Raw genomic sequence first — 26,822 nt, forward strand, 5'->3', positions numbered from 1 at the left:
GGCTTCCCTACGGATGGGCGTTGCCCTTGGGCATTGGTGATAACAGAGACAGTCTCGATATATAAACCTCACAAAGGAAGAGTACGGTGGATACGTGGATTTATTTCAAGACTAATTCTCTTGCGAATACATACTGCCATAAATACCTAGAGATACTGCTCCTGGTGCGAGTGGAAAAAAGGTCCCCTCTTCATTTAATATTTTGTGTGTGTGTATATTCACTGAGGTGGTAAACTATAAAAGAGACCGGACTGAGAGCCCGTGTATTTCCACAAAACCGCTGCATGTTTTCCAGTACGGCCTGTGGCTGCTTCTGAGGCGAAGGCAACTCCTCCCCTTGGACCGAACGTGCAGTTTCTCTGAGGGAGTTCTCCGTTGTTCAAGCACTTCAAGTTCCTGCATTTCACTCTTCTGCCTGGTTTTCCTAATGAGATCTTTCTACCCCTCCCTGTTTATGGATTTTTATTAATGGACTGGTCACTGGAGGTAGAATATTTCTGCCTATGTACAATTTAGTGAGCCTTATGAAATAGTCTCGCCGGCAAAGAGGTCACGCATCAGGTTTTGCTAAAGCAGAGCTAGCTATGAAGGATATAAATCACACTGTTTGGGATAATAATGCCATCTCTCAAGGATGTCGTTAATTTAAAAGCAGGTATACAAGCTAACTTCGCGATTTCTTCAGAGCAGACTATGACTAGAGGCAAAGCAGCGGCCTGCGATGTAGATTTAAGTATTATGCAGCACATAAGGAAATAAAAGACAAAGCAAATTCTCTGTGCTATCAGCTTCTCCAACATTAAATATGGAAACATAGCATGAAGCGTACAGCCCTTTTTATTGCGAAAATTCTATCAAAGTCCTCCAGAGTTTACTACTCTCTCTGCGTATAACTCCAACACCATTTTCCCTTGTGCTTGGCCTAGTTTCGCTCCTACAACTGATGCTTCTTCAAAGGAAAAAAAAAGTGTGGGAAGGAATGACACAGAAAAATGAATAGCAAAGCATTTGAAACAAAACCAAAAAAAAGGACATGCTCTGCATTAGTGCCATTTTATATTTCACTATTATACTTAACCATTTCTTACTGGTAAAAAAAATAAACGGGGAAGGTTCCTTACATTTTCCTTCTCATTTAATTTTAGCTTTTCGATCACCAGGTCTTTATGCTTCATCCCGGGACATCTTCAGTGTCAAAGGCCATATTGCCAATGAAGATGCGCCCTTAGACAGGAACCAGGAATACGTCCCCTCTCTATCCTGCTTGTGCACTTAAAATGTTTTTTATTTTATTAAAAAATGTCCGTCAGCTGCCTACTAAAAGTATAAAAACTCTTTTGCATTCGCGGTCATCAAATATTTACAATGAAATTTAACGTGGAGCAGAAACTGCTTTGTTCCTCTGTTAAATCTGACCCCCCCTTTAGAGAACCACTGCGAGACGCCCCGCTTCGGCTCCCCCTGCCCCCCGTCTCCCCCGCACCGCTCCCGCGCTCGGGATTTCTCTCTTCTTAAACATGAGCAACAAGCCAAAAACCCAAGAGCAAGGAAATTTGTATTTCAGTCTGTACTGGACGCTTTTCCCTTTCGATTCTGTGGGATAAATAAAATGCTGGCCGACTGGATGCTTGAATGGGACTGTCCCAAAACCACCGCGTGAGTGGACCAGCAACGGAGACTCATCGTGCAGATGCAAATCTTTCCTTTAGTGGTTAAAAAGCAACATAAAATATTGCCTAATACTATTTCCCTTTATTGGACAGAGATTTTCCTCTTCTTTTGTGATACTTTAAACTTACATTTAACCACCCTGTTTCGCAGCACGACAGTTGGTAAACTAGGGACGTGGTTAGCCTCCACTGATGAGAACTGGCATTTTCCCACTGACTTCTCCCAACACCTTCTCTCATCTATGAAAATAAACATCTTTTCCCAGTGATGAGCCATAGAGAAGCCAAATAACCTTACATTTTCTGTCCTGCTGATCTTGTTTTCATTTATTGGTCCAGTCAGCCCTCACCCCAGCCAGAAAACACTGTAAATGACCTGTAAGTGGCTCGATTTTTGTGTAATCAACGCTAAAAAAAACAGGCTTTAACAACACCCAGTGGGAGCAGAATCCTCAGAATTGGCTCCGACCACCCCAGGAGTGAGGGACGCTCTTCCCTCAAAAGCAAGCGGATTGCCCGCTCCCATTTTCCTTTTCCCCACTTCAACACCGTTGAAAAGAGCAGCACACACAATTCTGCTTCTGTAGGAGTGCACAGAAACAGAAGCAACGTAAAATACTTAGCCAAAGACGGGGCATGGAAGAATAAAACGTCAGAGACTAATTACAGCACTGTTACTCAAAGACGACAGCTCGGTTATTTAAGCTTCATAGAAAGGGAACTCTAGAAGAGGTTTGTCAACAGGTTTCTGAAGAGCCCAAATGACATTTCACACTTTTACAGATGCTACTATCTAATTATTCCAATAAGACTAAAGCTTAACGGGCTTTCAAAATTCTCGACGCTAATTTCAATGGTTTTGGGTTTTTTAAGTATGTAATATTGACATTTACAACCGGTTGGATTTACAGCACGGAGTTTTTACCTGTTAGATAAAGTTCAACACACGTGCAGAATTACCTTCAAAAACTGTAAGGACAGTGTTGAACAGGCCCAGATCTCATCAGCTAGAAACAGCTTTCGGTCCCTATTTGTAATGGGAAAACGGGAGCGGGCAATCCGCTTGCTTTTGAGGGAAGAGCGTCCCTCACTCCTGGGGCGGTCGGAGCCAATCCTGAGGATTCTGCTCCCACTGGGTGTTTTTAAAGCCTGCTTTTTTTAGCGTTGATTACACACGAGATCTCTAGCGGTAGAGATCTCTAGACAAATCTCTGCTGCTAACATAGAGCTGCTGTGCAATTACAAAATACTGTCGTCTGTAAGAAAAGGCAAATTATGAAACACCTCTCCCTATTCAGCCTCCACATTCAGCACACTCATGCTGAATTACGCCACAGTCTGACCCAGCATATGAATATATCCACCAGGGAACGTGCATACGCACATCCCCGTGCGTGTGCCCGTGCACCCTCTCTATACACCACTGGCAGCCGCTGCAAACACACAAGAGCTCGAACGTCTCTGCTGTTCCCGACGGTTATCTGCTAGATGCTCGTGGACATTTCACTTAAAAATAAACATGGGTGAAAGCATCCACCAGTTTTATTCCTCCCCACTAATGCCTTACCGGCTGGATTTCCATGTTGCCGAACATCAGAAGGGCAATTTCAGACCGTGAAATAAGTCTGATTTTATCCTCTCGAGTCTGTCAGGGTCCCCGCTTGTAAAATGGAAAGTAATGCTTTGCTCTACTTAGCAACAGTTATGCAAATTCAATTTAAGTTTAAAACTAATGCAGTTATAAAAGGGCAATCATTATTTACTTGTTGCCCGTGCACTGATTTTAGTCTACGGCTAATACAAACGAACGTATGAATAAGTTTCCAATACTTCTGATGACCGCAGCCCAAGAGGCTGAATTCCAATGACTGGAAGCCAACTCAGAGAGGTGCCGGTGCCCAGGGAGGAGCCCCAGGAGCTGGGAGCGCAGGGACCCACAGCCGGCACCAAACCGCTCGCGTTTTGATGAGGAAGCAGCAAAAAAAAGCAGTATTATTGCTGTCGCATGGCATTGTTCTAGCAGTGTTTCCAGAGGAGAAACCGCTGCCAGCTGCTTTATTTTTACCCCGCTTCCAACCCGCCTTTCTAGGCCTGCAATAAAAAATGGGGAGCGAAACGGCGGTGGGAGGTAAGGGGGGCTGGGAGGCGCAGGGGGGGAGGGCGGCTCCGTCCTCCCGCCCCAGGGCGCTGCGCCCGCCGGCACAGAGCCACCCGGCACACAGCAACCGCCTTTTCGATGCACAACCCATGGCCCGAGCATGTTAAAACACTGGAGCGACCAAATGGCTAGGAATTAATTGCCTGTTGATTATGGCAAATTTTCTTGGAAAGTAGCATGTCCCCGTGATTCGTAATTAACTCTCTCTACTTGTTCTGTTTGTTCTCGGAACGCATCGTGCCGTTGTAACATAAAACATCTCCAGCTGGAGCATTTTTAAAGCATTTTGTGGATGTCAGTGAATTTCGGCTGGCTGGCGTTATCCTTCAGGGGCAGGTGGATCCGACCCCCACCCCGCCAGGAACCAGGTCCCAAGAGCCGCACAAGGACGCAGAAGCAGCAGAAGAGACGCAAGGCTAGCTCGCCCCCGGCTCGCAGGGCACCGTTCAAATTCCACCTCCCGTTGCAAAGCAATAACGTGTTTGTGAAAACTTGCACTTATTTTTTAATAATTTCAAGAGGTGAAGTGTTATATTTATTGTTTTTGTAGAGTTACTTTTATTATATTCATGTCCTTACGATTGCCTGTACTGATACTTGGAACAATTTTTCCAGTGTTTATAGTTACAGTCATTCAACCTGCGACGTAGCCAGATAAGCAGTTTAAAAGTAATCTGGAATTTCATTATTGTGGCAAAGGAATGTGTAACAGTCTTCGCTGTTAGCCAAGCAAGGTCATGTCATGCAAGAGAACGCACAGAATTGGTTCTGCCCTGAAGTCTCCGTGATGCTCTTCTCTCGCATTTTAAGAAGTCCGTGAAAGGTATGTCTCCCGTTTTTCCCTGAGAAATTATTCTAATGTCTGAAAGAGTTGCCCTAAAAAGTCATTTTTAATTACTAAATGTTTATGTCCAAAGCGTTTCTCCTTTTCCCCTGTAAATAACTGCAGAAAACAAACATTTGCGGATGAGGAAGGGCCTGCAATGACAGTGTCTTGCCCAAGCCGCGTTTCACCTCCAGCTTTGTCAAGGTGCTTGCACGGCGCTTGCTGGTCTGGTAACTCGCTGTTCCACTACCTCTTTAAAAAAGAAGGTGCCATTTAATCGTATATATACTAAAATTATTTATTACTGGCACCCCAGAGCCTTGAATAAGATATTTATTACTTTAAATAAGGGATTGATTCTAAAAGCGCACACAGACAAGATGCTGCAGGGAGGCGGTCGCTCTTTGGCAAACCCGTAAATTCAGCGCCGCTTCCATTTGTCTCACTTTTTAAACGTTAACTGGACCTGACAAAAGGTTTTTATCGGATTATAGTATTTCAACTCAGATATTTAGTATGTCAGATGCTATTAGTTCTAATCAGGCTAAAAGCAAGACGCTGACCTCAGTCTCTCAGGCGGAGACGCGGCAGATGTGCCGCTTCCGCTGGCGCGAGGGAGGGACACGGCCGGGCCGCTCCGCAGCGCTGCACGTGGCCTTTTATTTTATTTGCCGGTTTATTTCCATTCTGGTTTTATAGAAATGGTTTTCATATGCAGGTCTCTGTTTTCATTGATTACGACGAACAGGATTCCTGACACGGCATGTTTTAATTGCATTAATTAGAATTGTGTGAGGAAGGATTTACTAAAAATCTTATTACTGTGACGAAGTTTGACCCTGTGTTTTCTCCTCAATCTTAGAGAAGAAGAAGATAAGCATTTTCGAAAATGTTGGTAATTCATTTGAGGATAATCAGTGGCTTTGCACCTCCTTAGCAAGACTTCATTAAATATTTAGATTAAAAATCTTTTTGCAAGATAAAGCCAGCATGTTCTAGATCTACCCGCCATCAGGTGGGATAATTTTTACATCCTTTTTTTAAATCTAGTTGATGAAAAAGATGACACTGCAACACAGAGTCGCAGAGATTGGTCTTTAATGCACTCTAAGGCTATTTAACTGCCTTTGTTAACATCAAAAAATTAAACTTTTAAACGTGGGATGCCTTTTTTTTCTGCTGAAAACTGACAGTCTAACAATACAGAAGTTGAAATAACAGGAAATCCAATGAAAAAAAAATCAGATAAAACACAGTAATCACAATGATCACAGTGACAGGCAGCAGAAAGCTCGATAAAATATTGTACTGTTTACTCAGGGCACAGAGTTGCAAAAACACTTGCAATGTGGAAACGATGGCAACGAATAACCAAATAATTGTCTTAGATTTTCCAGGCCAGCCCAATTGCCTTTAATTGAACCAACAGGACGTCGAAGAGGCATTCAGAGAGGGAATAATAGAGCCCACAGTAAGGGCAGTCAGAAGAACACGTACTTATATGTAACCAAACCCTCAAAAGTGTTATAAGCCCAATTTTATGTCTTTACAATAACACACCTGCAGTTCGTCACCGTCACAAAATAGCATTTTGGAGGATCTGTTCAAATGAAATTGCATTTGGATGAAGTAATTGTAATTAAAATCTCTGCATTGCCGCACTCTATTTTCAGATGAGAATTGTATTTCTGAGGTGCTACGATGGGAAAAACCAGCATTTCCATTTTAGTCTTCCAAGCAAGTCTTGCAATGAGTGCTGACTCTTTCCTGAGTGAAACTTTCAGGATTTTTGCCATTGAGTTCAGTGGGAGCAGCATATTCAATAGATGCAAAATCTTAAAACAGACGTATTCATTAAATACAAAATCTTTGGAAAAGAGTAGGTTTGGCATCCTTGAGAATTTCTTGCATTATAGGATGCAATCATGCATCACGTTCTCCTACGAGTGACTTGTCGCTAATGGACTCCCATAGCTTCGTAAACGTCGTTTCATGACACAACGTCGCGGCCTCAGCGTCGTCCCTTTGCTGGTGACTGGTACCGCGCCAAAGCTTCAGGCAGGGGTCATGCTCTCCCAGCTCTGGAAACACGTGCTACGGCCACCCACGGTCCTGACCGGGTGGTTCTCACCATGAAATTATTTTCACATTTTCAAGTCAATTGTAAATTCCTCAACAAAAGCCTTTTCCTTGAGGTGTAGAAGACTACAGAGGTTATCTGCACTTTAATTAGAATCACAGAATTGCCCAGGTTAGAAGGGACCTTTCAGATCATCGAGTCCAATCATCAACCCAACACTGCCAAAGCCACCACTAAAGTGTATCTCTAAGCGCTATGTCTACCCATCTTTTAAATACCCGCAGGGATGGAGGTATTAAGATTAAAAAGGAATAAAAATAAAAAAATAAACCTGCCCACTTTAGATCCATCTAATGCAAAGTAATAGGTTTGACCTGCATTTGCCTTAATGCCAGCAAGAACGCGAAGAGCCCCAGCGTGCAGAGCGGGCTCCGTCACCAGCTCACTCTTTGGTAAACTCTCATTCTGAATCAGCTTTCTTTCCAAAAATTTTTTTAAAATCTGTCTTTCAAAAAAGGTTCATAATTCTTCTTACAGCTCAGGTTCCACACGGCATTTCCAACCGGTTGGTTCTGTTTGATCTGCGGGAGGTCTCCTGTTTGTTGGGTGGGCCCTGACCAGAGCCATGCTTTAGACAGGACGCGCCATGCTCTCCCAGAAGAAGCTTCTGCACCTCTCCGGCTTGGCAGAGGAGGGATGAAGAACATAACTAACCTAACGACCACGAAGCTTAGAATTTAACACTCTACGTTCCTCTCCTCTGTGTTAGATCATTATGTTCTTTAACCTAAGCTGTTGGGTTTTTTGGCTTTGGCCCTTATTTTTTCCTCCTTACTTCTGCCGCTGCCATATAACGCAAGAAGTTGCTGAAAGACACTTGGACTGTTCTGAACACACCTTTCGCAAGGCTCTCACAGGGCACAAAACAGCTCCTTCAACTTAATTCAAATGTAACAGAACTAATGTACTTCAGACCAGAGAGCAAATGAATATTTTGTGTAGATTATCCTTTGCCTGCAGATTTCAGAAGGTGGAAATTTCAGGCTTATAATGGAAATTCAGTTGCAGCCGTGACTGTGAAGCACCTCTGACATTGCAGAATTATGAGTTTCAGCTTAGAACCGCCCTGCGCTACTTCAGAGGAAATATTCCTGATTTACATCCTTGTAAATGAGATCACCTGCTAATGCAAACGTTTTCCATGATTTAAGTCTTTTAAAGAAGGGGAAAAGCCATTCATACGTATTTGAGAGAGAGAAGAGCCCATGCAGCTCATTTGAATGCTGTGAGAGGTACAAATGTGGGAGGAATTCAATGAATGGATAAAAAATACAAATCCCGGAGAAAACATTCTGATGGGTCATTAACGATGCATTAATGACTGCGGATGCAGCCCTTGGTAAGGGCAAGTCCAAGTGCGCTGTGTGCTGGTTCGCTCGACCGGGGGGTCTCTATCATCGAGCAAATCTCACTCCGCCACCGTCACCTGGGAAGGATTTTTCTAAGCCTTCTTGTGCTGAGCAGGGACAAGATGATAACAGTGGCTGGCACCAGTGAGTTAATTTTATAACGAAAACTGACATCCTACTCGAGTGCTAGCAATTTAAAAGAGTAATGGATTGCCAGTTTTAGCTGGAAAGCGGTTGCTATATGATTTTTGAAGTCTTTTGCATATTTATTTTGCCCCACTTTAAATAAATTTGGGAAAGGTTTATCTCGTTAGCTCCAAATGCAAGTCCCTCTTGGCCTGATAGAGGAAAAAAATTAGACTTTGCAAACATTGCAAAGACTAAATCAATACATTAATATTTAGGGGACATTAAGGAGGTTTATTAAACAGAAAAAGTGCCTTGGGTACTACTTTGGAAATATTATACATGTTTAAATAAAAACCATAGGTTGTGGTTTCTGACTGAATCTATAAATCGCATTTACATAGATAACGGAATTATTTACACACACCGCGTGTCAAGTGCGGGTTCCGTACGGAAATGAGAGGATGCAGCGGGCAGGACGGCAGCAAGTGCCGTGTCTCTGTCCCGGCCCCAAGCGCGCCCAGCTTGGGACAGATTAAAATCAAAAGTAAGATGTCAAGTAACTAAAGTAAGAAAGCTTTTGTGTCACCGATTCCCCGGTGTTCGCACTTTGGTAGCGATGGAAAGCGCTGACTCGGGCAGGCCCCGGGCTCCTGCGGGATGGGGAGGGCAGAGGGTGCAGCGGGGGTAAGGAAGGGCAGCAGAGACCGTGGGGGGACAGGGACAGGGGGTGGCAAAGGGAGTGAGACCTGTTATCGACACCTAAAAGCCTAAACCATGGATCTATTAGAGCTGTGCATCCCCGACAGACCAAAACGCAGCCTTGAAAAACACCCCTCGACCCCGATTGTGCCAGTGGATCCCAGCGCTGCTGCCACCGGGATCACGGCCAGGCTCCCATTCATGTTCAAGGAGACAAACAGAGCTGTCAGATCCTTAATCCCATCATTCAGAAGACCACGGCCACAAACCTCCCTCATTGCCTTTGCGGTCACCCCTGCCCCACAAGACCCCCGCATGAACCGCTCTCCTGCACCCCGGCCACTCTCCCTGGACAGCCCATCCCAGCACGACGGGGACCAGCACCTTCCCCGCATCTCTCATCAAAATTCACTCATGGCTAAGTTATCACAGAATCACAGAATGGTTTGGGTGGGAAGGGACCTTAAAGCCCACCCAGTGGCACCCCCTGCCCTGGGCAGGGACACCTCCCACCAGCCCAGGTTGCTCCAAGCCCCGGCCAACCTGGCCTTGAACCCCTCCAGGGATGGGGCAGCCACAGCTTCTCTGGGCAACCTGGGCCAGGGGCTCACCACCCTCACAGCCAACAATTTCTGCCTCACATCTCATCTCAGTCTCCCCTCTTGCAGTGTAAAACCCTTCCCCCTCGTCCCATGGCTCCCCTCCCTGCTCCAGAGTCCCTCCCCAGCTTTCCTGGAGCCCCTTTAGGGCCTGGCAGGGGCTGGAAGGTCTCCCCGGAGCCTTCTCTTCTCCAGGCTGAACCCCCCCAGCTCTCCCAGCCTGTCCCATAGGCTGTGAGAGTTCCATTTGCCCAGTCTTGTACCAGCCGGTAGGTTTTTTCTCCCTTCCCTTGGTGATACACACCAAGTGTGTCAATAAAACACAACAAAATTCCCCCCGAGCCCCCACTGCGCTCGGTTAAACAAAGCAATCTCGTTCAGATGAGTCCTCCATTCCCCCGATCACCCCGGTAGCCCTCCCTTGGAGCCTGGGTCCTTTTGAACGCCCTGTTCTGGCCTCTGTCTCCCGGCAGTCACCAGCGGGAGCCCGACCTGCCCCCTCCCCGCGCGGTGCCGCAGCACCATCCCTGCGCCCCGACGCACGGAGAGACCCCCAGGCTTTGGGCTGTGACCTGTCGCCCTGCCCCGCTGCAAAATTCATTCTCGAGGAGATCCATAAACACGTCTTAATGTTTTTGCAAATTGAAAGGGAAACACAGCTTGGAGGATGCAATTTAAACTTTGGGAGAATAAATGTCAGATTAAAAATGGCAGAAATTGCAATCTTTTGCTAGAAAAATTATGAGCAATACAGCATGGTAAGAGGTATTTCATGTTTTTAGTTTACTGTGGCAAACATCTGATGTTTAAATCATCTGCAGTTCATGACTTTTCAGATCAAGCATCTGGCACCGAGGTGGATTGAGTTGATTACAAATTCCTACCTTCTAAACTTTTAATTAATTACTTCATAATTCTCACTTCTTTTTAATAAGGTCACTGAAATAAAGTTAACTGGATTATCTTCCTCTCTTTCATGGGATTTTTCTTTCTTTGATATAAATGCAGGCTTAAAGACACATTAGGCTTTTTTTCTTTTTTATTAACTATCTTGATTAATTTTCTTGGTACAAAAAGGCGTTAAGTGTGAAATAAGCAACAGTGATCCAGACTTGACTTGGTGGCCTCGTGAAGGCCTTGGGCAGGGATTTGGGAGGCTGGAACTCAACTTCAAGCTGTGCCGGGGATCCCTGATTGACTGTGGCCAAACCCTCCAGGTCTCGCTGCTCCCCGTATCTGCGCCTGGGACAGCGATGGAGCGGCTGCTGCTTCCCTCCAGCCTCCCTTATTTACCCATCACGTCACCTTTCTATCTTTTACTCGTGGAAATCAAGGCATCTTTAACCCATTAAAATGCATTTATTCTCTGAAGCACTTCCATGAATGTGTTCAGAAATTGTCAGCCCACGTAGCAGAGAAGAGGATATCCAAAATGACAGCTACTGCATCTGTGTGTAGAGAAAGACCTCACACACACACACCAAAAAAAAGAAGAAAAAAGAGAGAGAGCTGGATTTACACAGCTTTTCAAGTGGAGTTTCACAGCAAACAGTTCTGCAAGCTGGAGTTTGAACCTGTTTGTGACCTTATGATCGGACATAAGTCTCTATTCATTTAATTTGCGACACGACGCACACACCCCTGGGTCTTCCAGCTCTGCTGTTTGCAGCAGGAGAACGTCTTCTTTCAACATTACTCGACAGAATACAGCCTGTGGGCAGGGTTACTGTAAAGGGCTAAGACTTTGCTTTTAAATTTTCCTTTTCTCTTGTTATTTCATGCGCTGCTCTAGGTCTGCTGCTGATCATTTATTTGCAACGTAAAAGGAAACCCAGCCCTTTGACTGAATGATTTTACTTTGGCAAAAGACCTGCTTTTCCCTTCATTTATTTCTCCCCACCAGCAGAAGTTGTGTCTAATCTTGAAATACAAAGCCATGAACGATATTAAAAGGAAACATAAAACTGCTTCCATAAAATGTTATTATATCATCCCTACGAACCCTATTGAGCAGGAAAGGATACATAAGCTTATAGCACCAATTAGCGGTTTGACGTTTCCCTTGCAGCCCCGGTTACTTTCCGATGGGTCAGTCTCCACCTCAGAGGATGCGTAAATCACATCCCTACCTCCCCGCCTCAGCACACGGACGGGGAAGCCATGGCTTTATTAGCAGCCTCAGTACGAAGTGACCCGATTAGAAGTGCTTACATGGACAAGTCCCATCCCGCTCACGGGGCAGGTACCGCCAGCAGCAGGTGTGATGTAGGTCTCTCCAGATTACCCTGCAAACCCCAGCGTTGATTCCAGGTGGGATCCCACCCGAGTGGGATGGGCGATCAGTAGGACTCACACCTGACCCACCGAGCACCCACTGCACGGCCGGTAATTATTAATGTCTATAGTAACATGTACATAAAGATACGAGCTGGAACGGAAAGAAATGGCCCCGGTCATCACCGAGATGGCACGGGGCATCCTCCAGAGCCGCTGGTCCCGCTCTGCGCCCAGCAGGTGCGGGGCCGCTCTCTGCGGCGGGGAGCTCAGCAGCGTTCCCCGCTTGAGGAGCGCTAAGAGAACTACACAGGGACAGGGAAGGTTTTTTTAACCTTATTTTGAAAATGGCTCACTTGTTCTGGCTGCGCTTCATGGGGCTGGTCCCTACTTCCGACCTAAAATATAACTGAAATGATAATGGAGTAACGGAACATAGATATATGCAACTGAGATAATGACTGATACCGTCCCAGCTTCTTCATTCCAGCTTCCCAGTCCAATAGCACACAAATACTTCTGCAATCCCTGAACACCCCCCCCCCCCAAACAGTACGTTTATGGGTCTTCACCCAACAGCCGCCTCCAAGGAAGGTTATAAAAATGACTAAGTGATGGCTTTTTGGCTGCACTAATGAGATCATGTTCGTTATGCAACAAATACACTCAGCTCTTACAGAGCCACAGTCTAACGTTCCTGCAAACCATCGGGGTCTAAAGGGCCAGTGGTTAAGGATAATTAGTTGCGAAGCATTTCATACATGTTATTTGTAAGGGATTTTGGTGTGCCATATGGATTAATAGAGATTGCCATTTAAATTCTTCTGTTTCATATTCATTGCTTTATTACTCATAAAAATGCAAAAGAAAATGTTAATGATGATTACACCAAAGACTAATAAGTTAAAGCCTTAGGTTATACTTTGCATTTCTGAAGATATAAATGCAATCGCTTAATAATTATGCATATTTTTAACTATTGAGTTATTATTTCTCTACATACTTGTAGTTAGCCTAATTAATTTTAAGCTCCTGTTTATATGTTTCATACATGCAATTAATTTCCAACTTTATTTTTTAGCTCCTTGCACGAGAGCATTAAAGACAATCAAAACTAAGAATTGTTCACTCTGGAACAATACAATTAGTATTACCTCCATGTGTGTAAAACTGACTATGTCCATCTGCAGCCCTTGTAACAGAAATCTGTCTCACGGAAATAAATGGACTGTTCTTATTAACAACAATTAACATCCAACAATAGAAATAACCAAGTTTCGAGCCATGCAGGAGACCGATACTGAACGGACAGACACCTGCCCCGTACCACTGCAGGCAGCGATACCTCGGCTATTGTACTGGTATTTTCCTCTTACGTTTTTACATCTTGTTTAATTGTCAGCAGGGCAGGAGCGAGGATTTAAACCTGATTTTGGCAAGCTGGGGACCCTTCTGGGCTAATTTTCAGGGGCCCAGAGCCAATGGCACGTGCAGTCTACGACCACATACATCCAAGAAAAAAAGGAAAGAAAGAAACAACAACAACAAAATCTTTAAAATGTACTCAGCTGATGTTTCCATCTATAAACTAGTTTTTTTCTAGCATAACATGTGCAATTGTTTTAAACACGTACCTTGTACAGTTAAGTGCACCTGCATCGTTCTAGGAGTGTGCTGAGTTTGCACAGAACAAGTGTATGGACCGTCATCCGTCACGTCTACGTCCTGTATCTGCAGGCTATACTCTCTTCTATTTGCTGTTGCGATCGAAACTCGAGGATCTACCGACCATTTATCACTTCCAGCAAAAATAATACTCGACCGATTCAGCCAGGCCCCTTTTGAAGCTCCATCTTCCAAGTAACACCTGGGAAAGAAGGTGAAACCATAAGTATGAAAACATAGGAGTTTTTAAATACCATTAACTTGCTATTGATTTTCAGACCGAATCCTGCTGTAACAGATTAGAGTTGAACCTCAAAGCACGAGTCATTTCTTAACTCACAAATCATCACAAAACCGAAAGCCGATCTCACAAATACACAGTGAACGTAAATATATTTTTCTGCTAAGTTCTTCCTTCCTGATTTTCCTGCTCGTGGGTGCTCAGTGGAGCAGGATGTAGAAAGTCTCAATTATTTGTGAACCGGACTCAATGACTTTGTCGGAGCGGCCCTTTCTGCCCCGCTCTCAGCCCCTCAGGATGAGGAGGAGGCACCTGCCAAATTCCTGCCCTTTTCCCAAGACACAGTCAACTTCTGGCTGCTTAGTTAAGGAACAAAGAGACTTTTTCCACCAAAAACTCTAATGACATCTTAGAACCCAATATTTTTTTCTTTTCAAAAGGTTATTAGATTTGTCATTGCTAGTCATATTCAAGACATCTTGTTTAAAGCAAACACGCATTCAATTAGCACGTATTTCCCTGCTGACAAGAACAATGAAATATAAAGCATAGCTCGACTACATATTTTTTAAGACATCTTTGGTATGGTATTGACTCAAACGAACGTGGTTTGTTTATTATGCCATACTTTAGCATCTTTACAATTATTAGAACAATAACTAAAAATACTCTGCAGGGTGTAATAGTCACCTTAATTGGAGCTCGGAGAATAGCAAGACCCCTACAACCAGAAGCAGGTGTACCACAGACTACTTTCCTGCTACATTTTAGTTCAAAAATTTTCCTCCATGAAGTAAAGGCTTTGGTTGTGTTTTTGGTTTTTTGTTTTGTTTTGTTTTGTTTTTTAAATGAGCAAAAAGTACAGCTGGAGAATGAAAACAGAGAGATCTGACGAGTTTGACAGCGTTTCTACACAATATCTCGGGGGTTTGAACATGGCACCGGAGATTGCGAGGGAATCGCGAGCTGAACACACCAGCGTAGGTGCCGCAAACTGCCTGAAACTAATCAGTTGAGAAATATAAAGAACAAGGTATAGCGCAAAATCTAATTTGTAGTCTCTTTTGCCATCTGTAGATTCAAAAACCAGCCGGAGTATTAAAGGTCAGTGTTAATTGAAAATCTTTTCTGTGGATATGCAACCAAAAAAAAAGCCACCCAGGCGTAACAGAAGTATTACCTTCTCCTAAGGTAATTAGGCACTGCAATATGCTGCCGTTGTCAATATTTTGTGTTGCGCATTAGGAAGCATTTGGAATTTCTCTCTGAAATAGCCCTCCATCCGAAGCTGCTCCCTCACACGCTGGGCCGAGGGGAACGGCGCTGTGCGGGATGCTCTTCACGTCCCTGGCGAGTCCCAAGGACAGCACGGCATCAAGGCAATGGCTGGACTTCAGGGGCAAAGCGGTAAGAAGCTGGTGAATAACGCTGACAGGACTTCTTAGCGCAATTAAGTAAATAAGAAGGTGTCGTGGTTTGGGCCCTCAAACCAGGAGAGAAGGAAAGCAGAGGTCTGCTGGGGCGGGATCCCCGCGGAGGCGCTGGTGGGACAGTGTGGCTCTCCAGACCCTCGGATGGGCAGAGTGGTGGCCGAGAGACATGGGGTGATGCCCGAGGACACGAAGCTGCGCCGGAGCTGAGGAACCCCTGGCTGGCGGGGCCACGGAAGTGGCCACTCAGCAGCACACAGGCTGGCAGGGGAAAAACGGTCCCAGGCTGGTGGGATAAAAACGGTCCCAGGAAATGCTCTAATTTTTAAGTGAACTTTGGAGTTGCTGGCTTTGGAGTAGCCAGGACAAGAGGTAACGGGCACAAACTTGAGCATAGGAAATTCCATCTCAACATGAGGAGGAACTTTCTTGTGAGGGTGGCAGAGCCCTGGCACAGGCTGCCCAGAGAGGTGTGGAGTCTCTGTCTCTGGAGACATCCCAAACCCGCCTGGATGCGTTCCTGTGCCACCTGCTCTGGGTGACCCTGCTCTGGCAGGGGTTGGACCAGGTGATCTCCAGAGGCCCCTTCCAACCCTATGGTTCTACGATTCTATGATCAAACTTTTCTGTCCCCTGGGAAGAGGGGAGTGACGCTGGTGACAGGAGACAGAAAGGATGATAACGACCACTCCTCAGTCCCACGGGCGTTCTGACCGCATGCTCGACAGGTGCTTGGGCGATGCAGTCTATGTTGTACTTTGCAGTGTTTGACAGTGAAAGCAGTCCCTGGGCAAGGCAGACCAGCGATGCTCTGTCTTGAACTTCAGCCAGAACGATGATTTTCGTGAGCAGCCAGGAAAACGCAAGAAAGAGCAGCGAGTGAGGAAAGAAAACATAATGATGGGAAGAAACCCAATAAACACCAGCAGAGCGCAGGACTGTCTGAAGTATGAGAATACAAGGAGAATATAAACTTTGGAGATACTTCAAGTACCACCTTGCCATAGACAAGGAAACGTTTGTCATAAAAACAGGAGGGTTGGAGACAGGAGGCGACGCCTGAGCAAAAGAAAACGGTGATAGCTTGGGTGAAAAACATGGGAAAACAGGACTGGGAGAAGGGTGCCCAGGAGGAATGGCCAGCAAGGAGAGTCCCTCTCGGTGGCAGAGAAGTGAGGGGATGAAAGGGCAGAGGGAGCCTGCAGAAGGCACTCTATGAGCTGCTGAAAAAGACTGAGCCCGTCTGCAGTGAGGCTAAGGACGTTTAACTATGGCTCAAAGCCCAGCGCTATACTCCTGTTTTCCATAAAGAAGGTGGCATCAAGCACATGGGAGAGGGCAGAGCAGCTAACGGGACTCAAGGGCAGAGGATAAACTTGGTGCTCTCACGTGTGAGAGCACAAAACTGCAAATCCAGGAGCGTGTGGGGTTTTTTAAGCAATCTGAAAGTGATGCTGTGTGACTGGGAAGCCATAAATGTCTTACCTACATTTAAGAAAATGCGGAGAATGAATTAGGCAAATTTTAGGCTAACCGATAGAACTTAAGGCTTTAAAACAACTAAAAGTTGAAGGAAGGTAATACAAAGTGCAACAGACTAGTGGGACGTTTTTATTTGATAAAGAGGTTTTTTACATGAAGGAAATCCAACAGAAGAGAACGCAATAGATCTCATCTCTTTGATAAAACATTAAAATAGTGCAACTATGGAAACTGTTAGGTGGGAGAAAATGATGATTTCGTAGCTTAAGCACATGGCGGTATTGTTTAAGGGGAAAAATGACATTCCCTCTAGGAATAAGAAACTAGAAGCATCAGGGTGAAATTCTTCAGAAATGGATCATGAAAATAACCATTCATTTAATTAATGATCTCAACATGAAATCCGAAAGGGTTCTGAGAGAAGCTGCGTATGACACGGGATAAAAAATCACAGTTTATATAGCAGAGAATTGGGATGTCACGGGGAAGCATCGCTTTGAGGATGGAGAGCCCAGCTGCCGCCTGTGAGTCCCTGTTGTGGGCTCTGGACCCATTCGGAGAAGGCAAGGAGCCGCTTTCAAAGTCTTAGGAACATTTTCAAATCGATTCTAATTAACAGAAAACTGGGGAGCAGCAGAGAAGCCTCAGATTCACTGATGTTTTTCTACAATGCGTTTCTTTTCTACTGGTATTTCTGCAGCAGCTGGACGCAGTCAGTTATAAATGAGTATTTTTGAAGGTAGCCTGTAGTTTCAGTGACAGTTTACCGTTTTAACTCCCTCATGGTTTATACACATGCATACATCCAACAACACGCAAGGAAGCGTTAACACTATGCCTTCTTCCCACAAAAGAGAAGACCAGCCGCCTCCTCTCCCAGCGCACAAAGCCAGCCCCAAATTCCCCGCTGTCTGTGCAGCTTGTAAGAAAAAAATTAGCCTCGCTAAAAAAAAAAAAAAAGATATAATAAAAGATGAAATTTTTGGTTATTAAATTAAAGACAAAAGAGGAATTCTCATCAGACGCAAAGCGAACCACCTGAAAACCCCGCTGAGAAGGGCAGTGCTCGGGGCTGCCATCGCGGCAGCTCCTAGGCATCCTCACGACCTCCTCAAGGCACACGCTCCGAAAGCCCCAAAGGTTCCCGAAAACGTCTCACATAAACACAGCCCGTTTGATATCAAGGCCTTCCTGCTGAGAAAAGGCGAGATACAGCCGTGCACAAAGCAACATGGGACCTCTTGCCGTTTTACTTGATATACAAAGGTATTTTTTCTCAAAATAACTTTCTAAACCAAATAAGAGATTTTGCTTTATCCATTCGTAGCTGGATAGAGATGAAAACCTGCTAAACCCAACTTTCTTCTATACCCGACTAATTAACAAAAAGTACACAGTATACAATTGCCGTATAAAACACGAAAAGCAAGGACTAAAGATGGAACAGATGTTTAGCTGTTGAGAAAGGTTTTCAAGTTCGATGGAAAAGAAAAAAATCACACAAAGTATTCATAAAAATATAAACAGGAGAACACACTTCAGCCTTGTTCGGACCCTGACGAAGTACGTGGTATTGTGGAAGCACATGGGTTTCAAACTAAAAATTATATTCCAAATAGGGTTCTTTGAAAACAGGTTAAATATTTTACTTCAGACAGGCTCCTCCAACAGCCCAAAGCACTCTTTTCACTACATTTACTCACAGCCCATGCAAGCTCCCCAACGCTGCGGGAGTGAACTGATTTGAAAATGTTGCAGAATTTGGCTGAAATATTTTGCACTGGATAGCCTTCAAATTAAATAGCAGCCAACACGCTGTATTTTCCCACTACGCACATGAGATGCAATGGATAAAGTGCATATTTACTCCATGGAGGAAGCAATCAAATGATTCATCTCAGAAATGTTTTCTAATCTAGCAAATTCAATCCCCTTCTGCTTGCAAATCACTTCTCATTTCTGAAAGCACAGTTATTGCTTGGAAGGATTCTGCCGCCAACTTGGACTACGCACTCACCCACGTGTGTTCTTGGCCATTGGAGGCAATGCTTCTGCACTGTCGTTATGGCAGAGGAACAGAAATAAGGACAAATAAGGATTTTTCCCCCTTTAAATGAAGGCTTGGTCTTTTCCCCCCTTATTCGTTTATAATTTTTGATGAAAGAGCAGTCCTTCCACATGTGCTTGGTGTGACATAACCTACCAATGGCGCACGGATGAACATTTGCACAGAAAAAACACCGAGAAAACAAAAATGCCGACCCCAAGCAAGGCCCTGGGATCGGACCAGTGCGCGGGGATGCGGACCGCAGCGCCACAGCCCGCCCTGCACACAGCCCCCACACCATTGTGTTGCTCCCACACTTGGCACCACACACATCTCCGGATGCACTTCTTCATTTTAACCGAGAACAGCATTTTAACATTATTTCTTAAGCTGCAAATACTAAGGGATAACTCTGTATTATTTTCATTGCACGAACGTGAACCTACCTGGAAAAAAACCAGTTCTTTTGACTGAAAGCCCACAAGGGTTCAGCTCCTACAGGAAGGTGAATTCCCTGGCTGCACACGCACCCTCCCCAGGCCACGGTGCTGGCAGAGATCGGGGCACGCTCGGTGACAACCCGACATCTCAGAGCAGCCCTGGGGAGAAGGACTCGGGGGTGTTGGTGGGTGAGAAGCTCCACACGAGCCAGCAACGTGTGCTGTCAGCCCAGAAACCCCCCGCAGCCTGGGCTGCATCCCCAGCAGCGTGGGCAGCAGGGCGAGGGGGGAATTCTGCCCCTCTGCTCCCCTCTGTGAGACCCCCCTGCAGTGCTGCCTCCAGCCCTGGGGCACCAACAGCAGAAGGACACGGAGCTGTTGGAGCGGGGCCAGAGGAGGCCCCGGAGATGCTGGGAGGGCTGGAGCCCCTCTGCTGGGAGGACAGGCTGAGAGAGCTGGGGGGGTTCAGCCTGGAGAAGAGAAGGCTCCGGGGAGACCCTCCAGCCCCTGCCAGGCCCTAAAGGGGCTCCAGGAGAGCTGGGGAGGGACTCTGGAGCAGGGACGGGAGCAAACCTGAGACGCGAGCGTGAGCAGAGCTCTGATCTCAGGTGGAGCTATGCAGAGCTGGCAGCCACCCCCGGCAGTTCCCTCAGGATGAGTCAGAGCCTCAAGCTAAAAGCCCAAAACTTCTTCAACTTCTCCTAGTTTTAAGTGCCATAAATACATGGAAAGATGGTGCCAGATCAATACACAGTCGTAGATCAGCACACGCAAACCCCCGTGGGGTGACACTACTGATGGTGCGGAGTTGCTCCTGCCAGAGGTCAGCACCAGCACCACGGGGGCTGCGGTCCATCACCGCTCATCACCGGTGGACATTCAAGTCCCACAGTAAAACATTTCTTACAGGAATGTGTGGGAACTAATTAATTGAAAAGGTGACCACCAGCAGAAACTGCAAATATCAGTGTCCTTCCCTTTCTTCCCTCTTTCTTCTCTTTCCTTAAATTTTCTTTGTTTTTAAACATCCTGCGCGTCACAGCAGCATTTTCTGCAACGTAATTTTTAAAATCTATGCACAGGGCCAATTATTTTTAGAATTTAATAAGACTGCAGCACAATTAATGAAAGCATAACAATCATTAAATAAAAGTGACTTTTACTCTTTTTACCTTTACTTCGTTTGGAAAAGTATTGATTAAACTGTAGCTGAACTCAGAAATAATTATTCTATTGGGATTAGGAAAAAGAACAATTTATTTTTTAACTGATGATTGTAATCAGAAATTCTGTACCCAACAAGCATAAAAAATAGATTTTAATGTTAGCTTTCACATACAGCTGAAGATATTTTATTATTTTTCTGATCATTATTAATGGGGATGATCTTCTGTAATTTGTAAGTACAGAAAATACAGCCTCACCCACCTTCCTTAAAGTTTTTAATCCTCTCTTTCTCATGCCTCCCACTTTCCTAGCTCTCTAGTCTATTATTTCCCCATAATTAAAACATAGGCCTATTAATCTTTGAAAAAAACCAGTTCTTCTCAGTTTCTTAATTAAAACTGCATACGGTCCCTTCTTACAAGAGCCTTCACGGCGCAGCCGGGGTTGGAGCTCCCACCTCGCTGCCCTTGAGACAAACTGCACAGAAAGCCTTCCCGTGTTCCATGCATCACGTTAACGTCTGACATACATCTACCTCCAAACAGCCTTCAATACACGCTCCGGGATTACCTCTGGATAGCACTCGGGTGGTACTTCACATGAAAAAAATCTTCATTCAAGTAGGACCAAAAGCTACCATTATCCTCATTTCTTGTGCAGCTACTTACTTACTTGACCCAGACTGCAAAGCTAAAAGGATACGTAAGTTGAAAACTGTCTTATAATCTGTAGGTAAATTCATAGAATCATCATTCATTTAGGTTGGAAGGGACCTTTCAGGTCATCGAGTCCAACCATAGACCCAGCACTGCCCAAACCCCCACTACCCCGTGTCCCTCAGCACCACGTCTGCCCAGCTTTTCAATCCCTCCAGGGATGCGACTCCACCACTGCCCTGGGCAGCCTGGGCCAAGGCTTGACAACCCTTTCCATGAAGAAATTTCTCCTAATATCCATCCTAAACCTCCCCTGGTGCAACTTGAGGCCGTTTCCCCTTGTCCCATGGCCTGTTCCTTGGGAGAAGAGCCCGACCCCCCCTGGCTGCCCCCTCCTTTCAGGGAGCTGTAGAGAGCGAGAAGGTCTCCCCTCAGCCCCCTTCTCTCCAGGCTGAACCCCCCCAGCTCCCTCAGCTGCTCCTCACAAGGCTTGTTCTCGATTCAACCCACGCAGCCCATCACACACACCCATTCAGCCCCATGGGCCTCCATTTAATGCTCCCAGCTCATGGTTTCTGCTCCTCTCCCAATGTGGGGACCGTGGGAGATGAGCAGGAGGAGCCACAGGACAGCCGGCGAGCCGGGAAACGCCGCCCGGGGTCTATCGTGCTGCCCAGCTGCAGAGTCATTCACCCACACCTCTGAGAAGCCGAAGGGACATACTGCGAGACGCTTCCCCCACAAAACACCCCCCCAGACGGTGAGAGACATACTGCAGGTCAGAACATGACTCATTTCTGTGTAGGCTGCCTCCCTAAAACCAGTAATCCTGTTGCGGTTCAGGTTAAAAGTTCTATCTCGTTTACAGAAAGTCCTGGAATCCTTTCTTTTCCCTAAAAAACCCTGAAGAATTTGACTTGGAATTTTTTACGGTTTTACGTAAGTGGCGCTTTGGGTGCCGGAGGAGGTGACTGTAACGCCCACGGGGCATGGCAGCACCCCCTGCCCGTCACCCCGCGGTGGGCGAGTGCTCACCAAAGCAGATGTGAAGCCCGTAATAGAGCTGTTATTGCTTACCGCAGCATCTTTTTTTCCCAGTGAAATTGGTTTTGGCATTGAGTTATAGCCACTTTCTTCAGAACATAGAAAACCCTTTGTGAAGAACAGTGTTGCTGGAATTTTTCTGCTGTAAAGCAGACGGGCTTTGAGCTCAGCGGCAAGGGGAGGGAGAAACAGCAGGGGCAGGGTTCAGCCCAGAGAAACACCCAGAGGCTCAGAACATAAACTGATACATCCCAGCTCCAGAACCAGAAAATCCCACCAGAAACCTGCGAAGAACCTTTGCAAAGTCCTTTTACTGATGATCTGGTAACTGTCTTCTACAGGTGCTCCATGGATTCTTAGGAATAACATCTTAGAAGTTTGTTACGCCAAGGAAACTTCTCTGAACAATAAAAATAACCCAGGTGCGATTATAGGTAATCCTTCTACTTTTGTCCCCCAGATCAGCTTTCTCATGTCTGCTATTGCTCAAAGCGGGGGATTCTGCATAAAAAAACCCAACCCTGTGCAGCCGCTCATTATCGCCACCGCGCTTTATTTCTTTACAGAACAGTCTCAGACCACCAGGGAGCTGACGCCTGGATGGCCGGTGACCCGGCTGGTGCCCACCAAGCCCCAGCTCCCTCCCCCTCGAGATCCCCCCCAGAACCAACGCTATTTATGAAACATGCAAAGGATAAATTATCCTGCAGAGGGAGACTGTTGTGTCGTGAACGGGACAGAAATCTGCAACGGCGGTTTCTGGGAAGTCTGATAAACAGGAGTTACGTAAAACAGGGGAGACAAGGCAGTTGTTGTTAAACAGAGTTTAAAATCAGAACCCCAAAACCTTGTCTCACGGCAGCCAAAACAGATCTAAAACAAATAACTGGCTTTTCCTCGCCTGGCATCTCCATTAGATGTTGAAGTCCTTAGATCTACCTTTAAAAATCCTTTCTGGTTGAAGGACGCCAGCAGCACCCAGCTGCGCTGGGATGGGGTGTCTCCCCCTGAACCTGCCCCGTTCCAGCCCCGGCTCCCCTGGAGCTGAGCCCCCCGCTCCCGCCCAGACACACTCCAAACCCACCGCGGGCTCTGCTGCGCTGCCTTCTGCAACGGCCCCAGAATAGCCGGGATTAAGGAAAAGTGGTGCTAATGGATCAAATATAGATTCCAGTGTCTTTCTCTCCGTGCAGCCACCAGTTGGCAGCAAACACGACAGGGCCCCGGAGATGCTGGGAGGGCTGGAGCCCCTCTGCTGGGAGGACAGGCTGAGAGAGCTGGGGGGGTTCAGCCTGGAGAAGAGAAGGCTCCGGGGAGACCTTCCAGCCCCTGCCAGGCCCTAAAGGGGCTCCAGGAAAGCTGGGGAGGGACTCTGGAGCAGGGAGGGGAGCCATGGGACGAGGGGGAAGGGTTTAAAACTGGAAGAGGGGAGATTTAGATTAGGTATCAGGAAGAAATTGTTGGCTGTGAGGGGGGTGAGCCCCTGGTCCAGGTTGCCCAGAGAAGCTGTGGCTGCCCCATCCCTGGAGGGGTTCAAGGCCAGGCTGGACGGGGCTTGGAGCAACCTGGGCTGGTGGGAGGTGTCCCTGCCCAGGGCAGGGGGTGCCACTGGGTGGTCTCTAAGGTCCCTTCCAACCCAAACCATGCTGTGATTCTATGATTTGTAAACTTTGCCGCATTTAGTGTAGTCCCGCAAACAGTGCGAACTCTGCTTTGTTCCCCTATGACCCCCCCCGCAGCATCCTGCCTCCTCCCGGCACGTGTCCTGGCCCCACCAGGTCCACCGCGGCTTCTGCTCCCACCGCCCCTCCACCGCCTGGCTGCCCACCCCTTTCTCCTCCCTCCCGCCCTGGTGCCAATTTTCCTGCTCCACAACCAGCAAGCCCCAAGGTCTCCGTTGTTCTTTGCCTTTTCCCGTCAGTGGTGGAAGCAGCTCTGGTCATACCTTGAGGTGTTAACATGCACAAATGAGCCCTTTTCCTTTGATCTTTGCTCTGCGGGCGTTCTGCTTTTTACACACTATAAACCGTAGCTGGTACCAAATCCTTTTTAGAGCAGGTTTTCTCTTCAGGTTCGAAAGATGCAGCACATCTCTCCTGCTGAGGGTGGAGAGTCTCCAAGGCCGGTCTCCTTCCAAGCATGGGGAAGGAGATGCCACAGGAGACTGAGGGATCCCACCCAGGGAGATCCCTCCGGGAAAACCTTCCTTGCTCTTACCAGCCCCGTGCGGGGGGTGAGGGAGTCTCCAGCCTCACCTGGTCCCTTCCCAGAGCCTCTGCCGCGGGGCATCTTCGGGCAAAGAGCAGATTAACCTGCTGCGCTGACAGCAAAGGTGCCGACCCTGCCGTAGCATCTCCTCCCCTTCCAAGCTGAGCAGCTAGACACGCCTGAGACGTTTTACCCAGCGTTTGCAGTCAAATAATTCATCGAGCACCGTATCAATACGCTTATTCGTAATTACCTCCTTTAAATAAAGATGTTCTTCCAAACCTACCGCCCTCTCCTTCCCGCGATTCTCAGCAGCCCATTACGCTGCCTTCCAAAACAGCAGCTCAGAACCAGAGATCCGCAAATTTAGGACGAAACCGAGATAATTCTTTAAACATTTGCTGACCTGCGGACTTTTCCAAGAAGAGCAGAGCTTTTTACCTGGCAAACTGCCTGAAATAAATGGGGATACGTGCTACCTGAATTTTCACAAGTGATTAGCATAATTAACCTCCCAGCGCTGCTCCTGTGCCTCTTCCCCCGCTCCAGAGAGTTGACGCAGAGTTTTTCACTGTGAGAACCCCTCAGATCCTCTGCTCTACCGTCAGGTATGACAAAGGTGCCAGGGACCCGCCAGCCCGCGGAAGGGACAGAAGGCAGGACGGGGAGAGGGAGCAGGACGAAACGACCGGGAGAGAAAGCAAATTAAAACTTTTTCATCACACGCCTCCAGCTTCCTGACTCGATAAACTCTGCTGCCTTGAGGTGCTTTCAGATATCATAGGAAATCTGTCTGCAGATAAAACATGGATTAATCCCTAGGTCTGAAATATTTTAAACAGGAAATCAGTGGAATATTAGTAATTAATAGCAAAAGTGTTTACTGTTCTACTTGCACAAGGTTTTTGATGTAATTTCCTCTGCAGCTGATGTTATTTCAATTTCAATCCGAATGGGTTTCAACCTCAGTACCTGCTGATCCATCCAAGCCGGGCAAGAGACCCCTCTCCCTTAAGAAAAGTGCAAAACGATAAAGACAAAACCATGCCGTGAATTGCTTGCTTACTCTTCTGGCCTCGTCAGAGCGACCAGCGATGGCCACAGCGTGTACCTACCTCCTGCCACAAAGGGGCCGTTTCCCATGGCCAAGGGCAGAGAAAGCGTCAGCCCCGCAACTGCGCTAAGTTCATCGGATGCTTTTATTTACATGAAAATATTCCCACCCCTTTTCACAGACACGTTTTCATATTAAAAGGAACAAAACAGTAGTCTGTAAAGCCAAGAATTATTATTTATTTAATAATTAATTATTTCACGGAAGCACGTAGTATTTCCTCTTTGAAGACTCAGAAACAATATCACGCAATATTATTGATTCTGATAGTCTGAGTTTCATTTTTAGAGAGCAACTCCCAGCGTAATCACATTATTTGAAATATTTAAAAGGTGCTGGCTGCTGCCTTGGATATTTACTAATTCCTAAAGATTTATGATCTAGAAACGCTGACTTCCAGAAATTATGAAGAAGAATTTGCATATGCAGACATAAGTAAACAATTCACGGCATGGTTTTGTCTTTATTATTTTTCACTTTTCCTACGGGAGAGGGGTATTTGAAAATTCGAGAGCCAATTCTGTTTATTTTATAGGAATAGATAAGTCAGCTCTTCCTTCTGATGGTGAAAGCCAACCCAGGTGGCAATTTTTTCCCCCTGCTTTTTTTGCCACACGTCGCTGAAACACAAATTAAAGGAGTAAAAAACAACATAAGCTCTGAGACCACCGCAAGGCAAAGGATCATGGCTAGAGGACGAGAAATACCGTTAAAATCCCGTGTTACTTTCCAAATTTTCAATATCGCAGCATGTTATTGAAGGATGTTAGCATCCAGAAATATGTAACTGAATTAAAACGGCCATGATACTAATTAACTGCATTTATTTCTGTTTCAGAACAGTTACATTAGCCTTTATTTTTAATGCTAAAGTGAAACAAAGGTTTCTTCACTGACGCAATAAGCTCTGACAAAAAAATGAGGGCTTACAACAGGAGACTATTAGAGTAACGCGCTCTCAGGATACAATAATGAGTGTCGGATGGCTGCTATACCCAACAACCACATAAATGCCGTAATTTGGTAATGAATACGGCACGATGGTGATGCAGGGCTCACACCAGCTGCGGCACATTACAGAGACGAGCGAGACAGGCTTGAGGGCAGCAGACATCGCCTGCGCCGGGGAGCGGAGAGCAGCCCCGACAGGCTTCGTCTAGGGGAAACCAGGGAATCGCCACACCGAACGCAAATATCCACCCAAAGTTTTGAGCTCCCAGCCCAGGAGAGGGACCTGGGGCCACCAGGCGGCCCCGCGGGAGGTCCCCTGGAGACAGACCTGCAGATGGGCTCCCATGTGCATGGACCTCCTGGATATAAACTTGCTCTGCGTGCATTTTATGCCTCCATAATCACAGACTCATAGAATGGTTTGGGTTGAAAGGGACCCTAAAGCCCACCCAGTGGCACCCCCTGCCCTGGGCAGGGACACCTCCCACCAGCCCAGGTTGCTCCAAGCCCCGTCCAGCCTGGTCTTGAACCCC

At 46.4% G+C, this 26,822-nt stretch overlaps 1 protein-coding gene across 1 annotated transcript in view; it reads right to left on the reverse strand.

Moving 5' to 3' along the window:
- Nucleotides 1–26,822, reverse strand: part of NEGR1 (neuronal growth regulator 1) — a 285,381-nt gene that overhangs the window by 133,914 nt on the left and 124,645 nt on the right. The window contains exon 2 of the mRNA XM_074598876.1: nucleotides 13,479–13,711. Within this exon, the coding sequence (XP_074454977.1) occupies nucleotides 13,479–13,711 (233 nt within the window). The remainder of the gene's footprint in view (nucleotides 1–13,478; nucleotides 13,712–26,822) is intronic.

The sequence above is a fragment of the Larus michahellis genome, chromosome 8 (assembly GCF_964199755.1).
Source record: "Larus michahellis chromosome 8, bLarMic1.1, whole genome shotgun sequence".
NCBI classification, from domain to species: Eukaryota; Metazoa; Chordata; class Aves; order Charadriiformes; family Laridae; genus Larus; species Larus michahellis.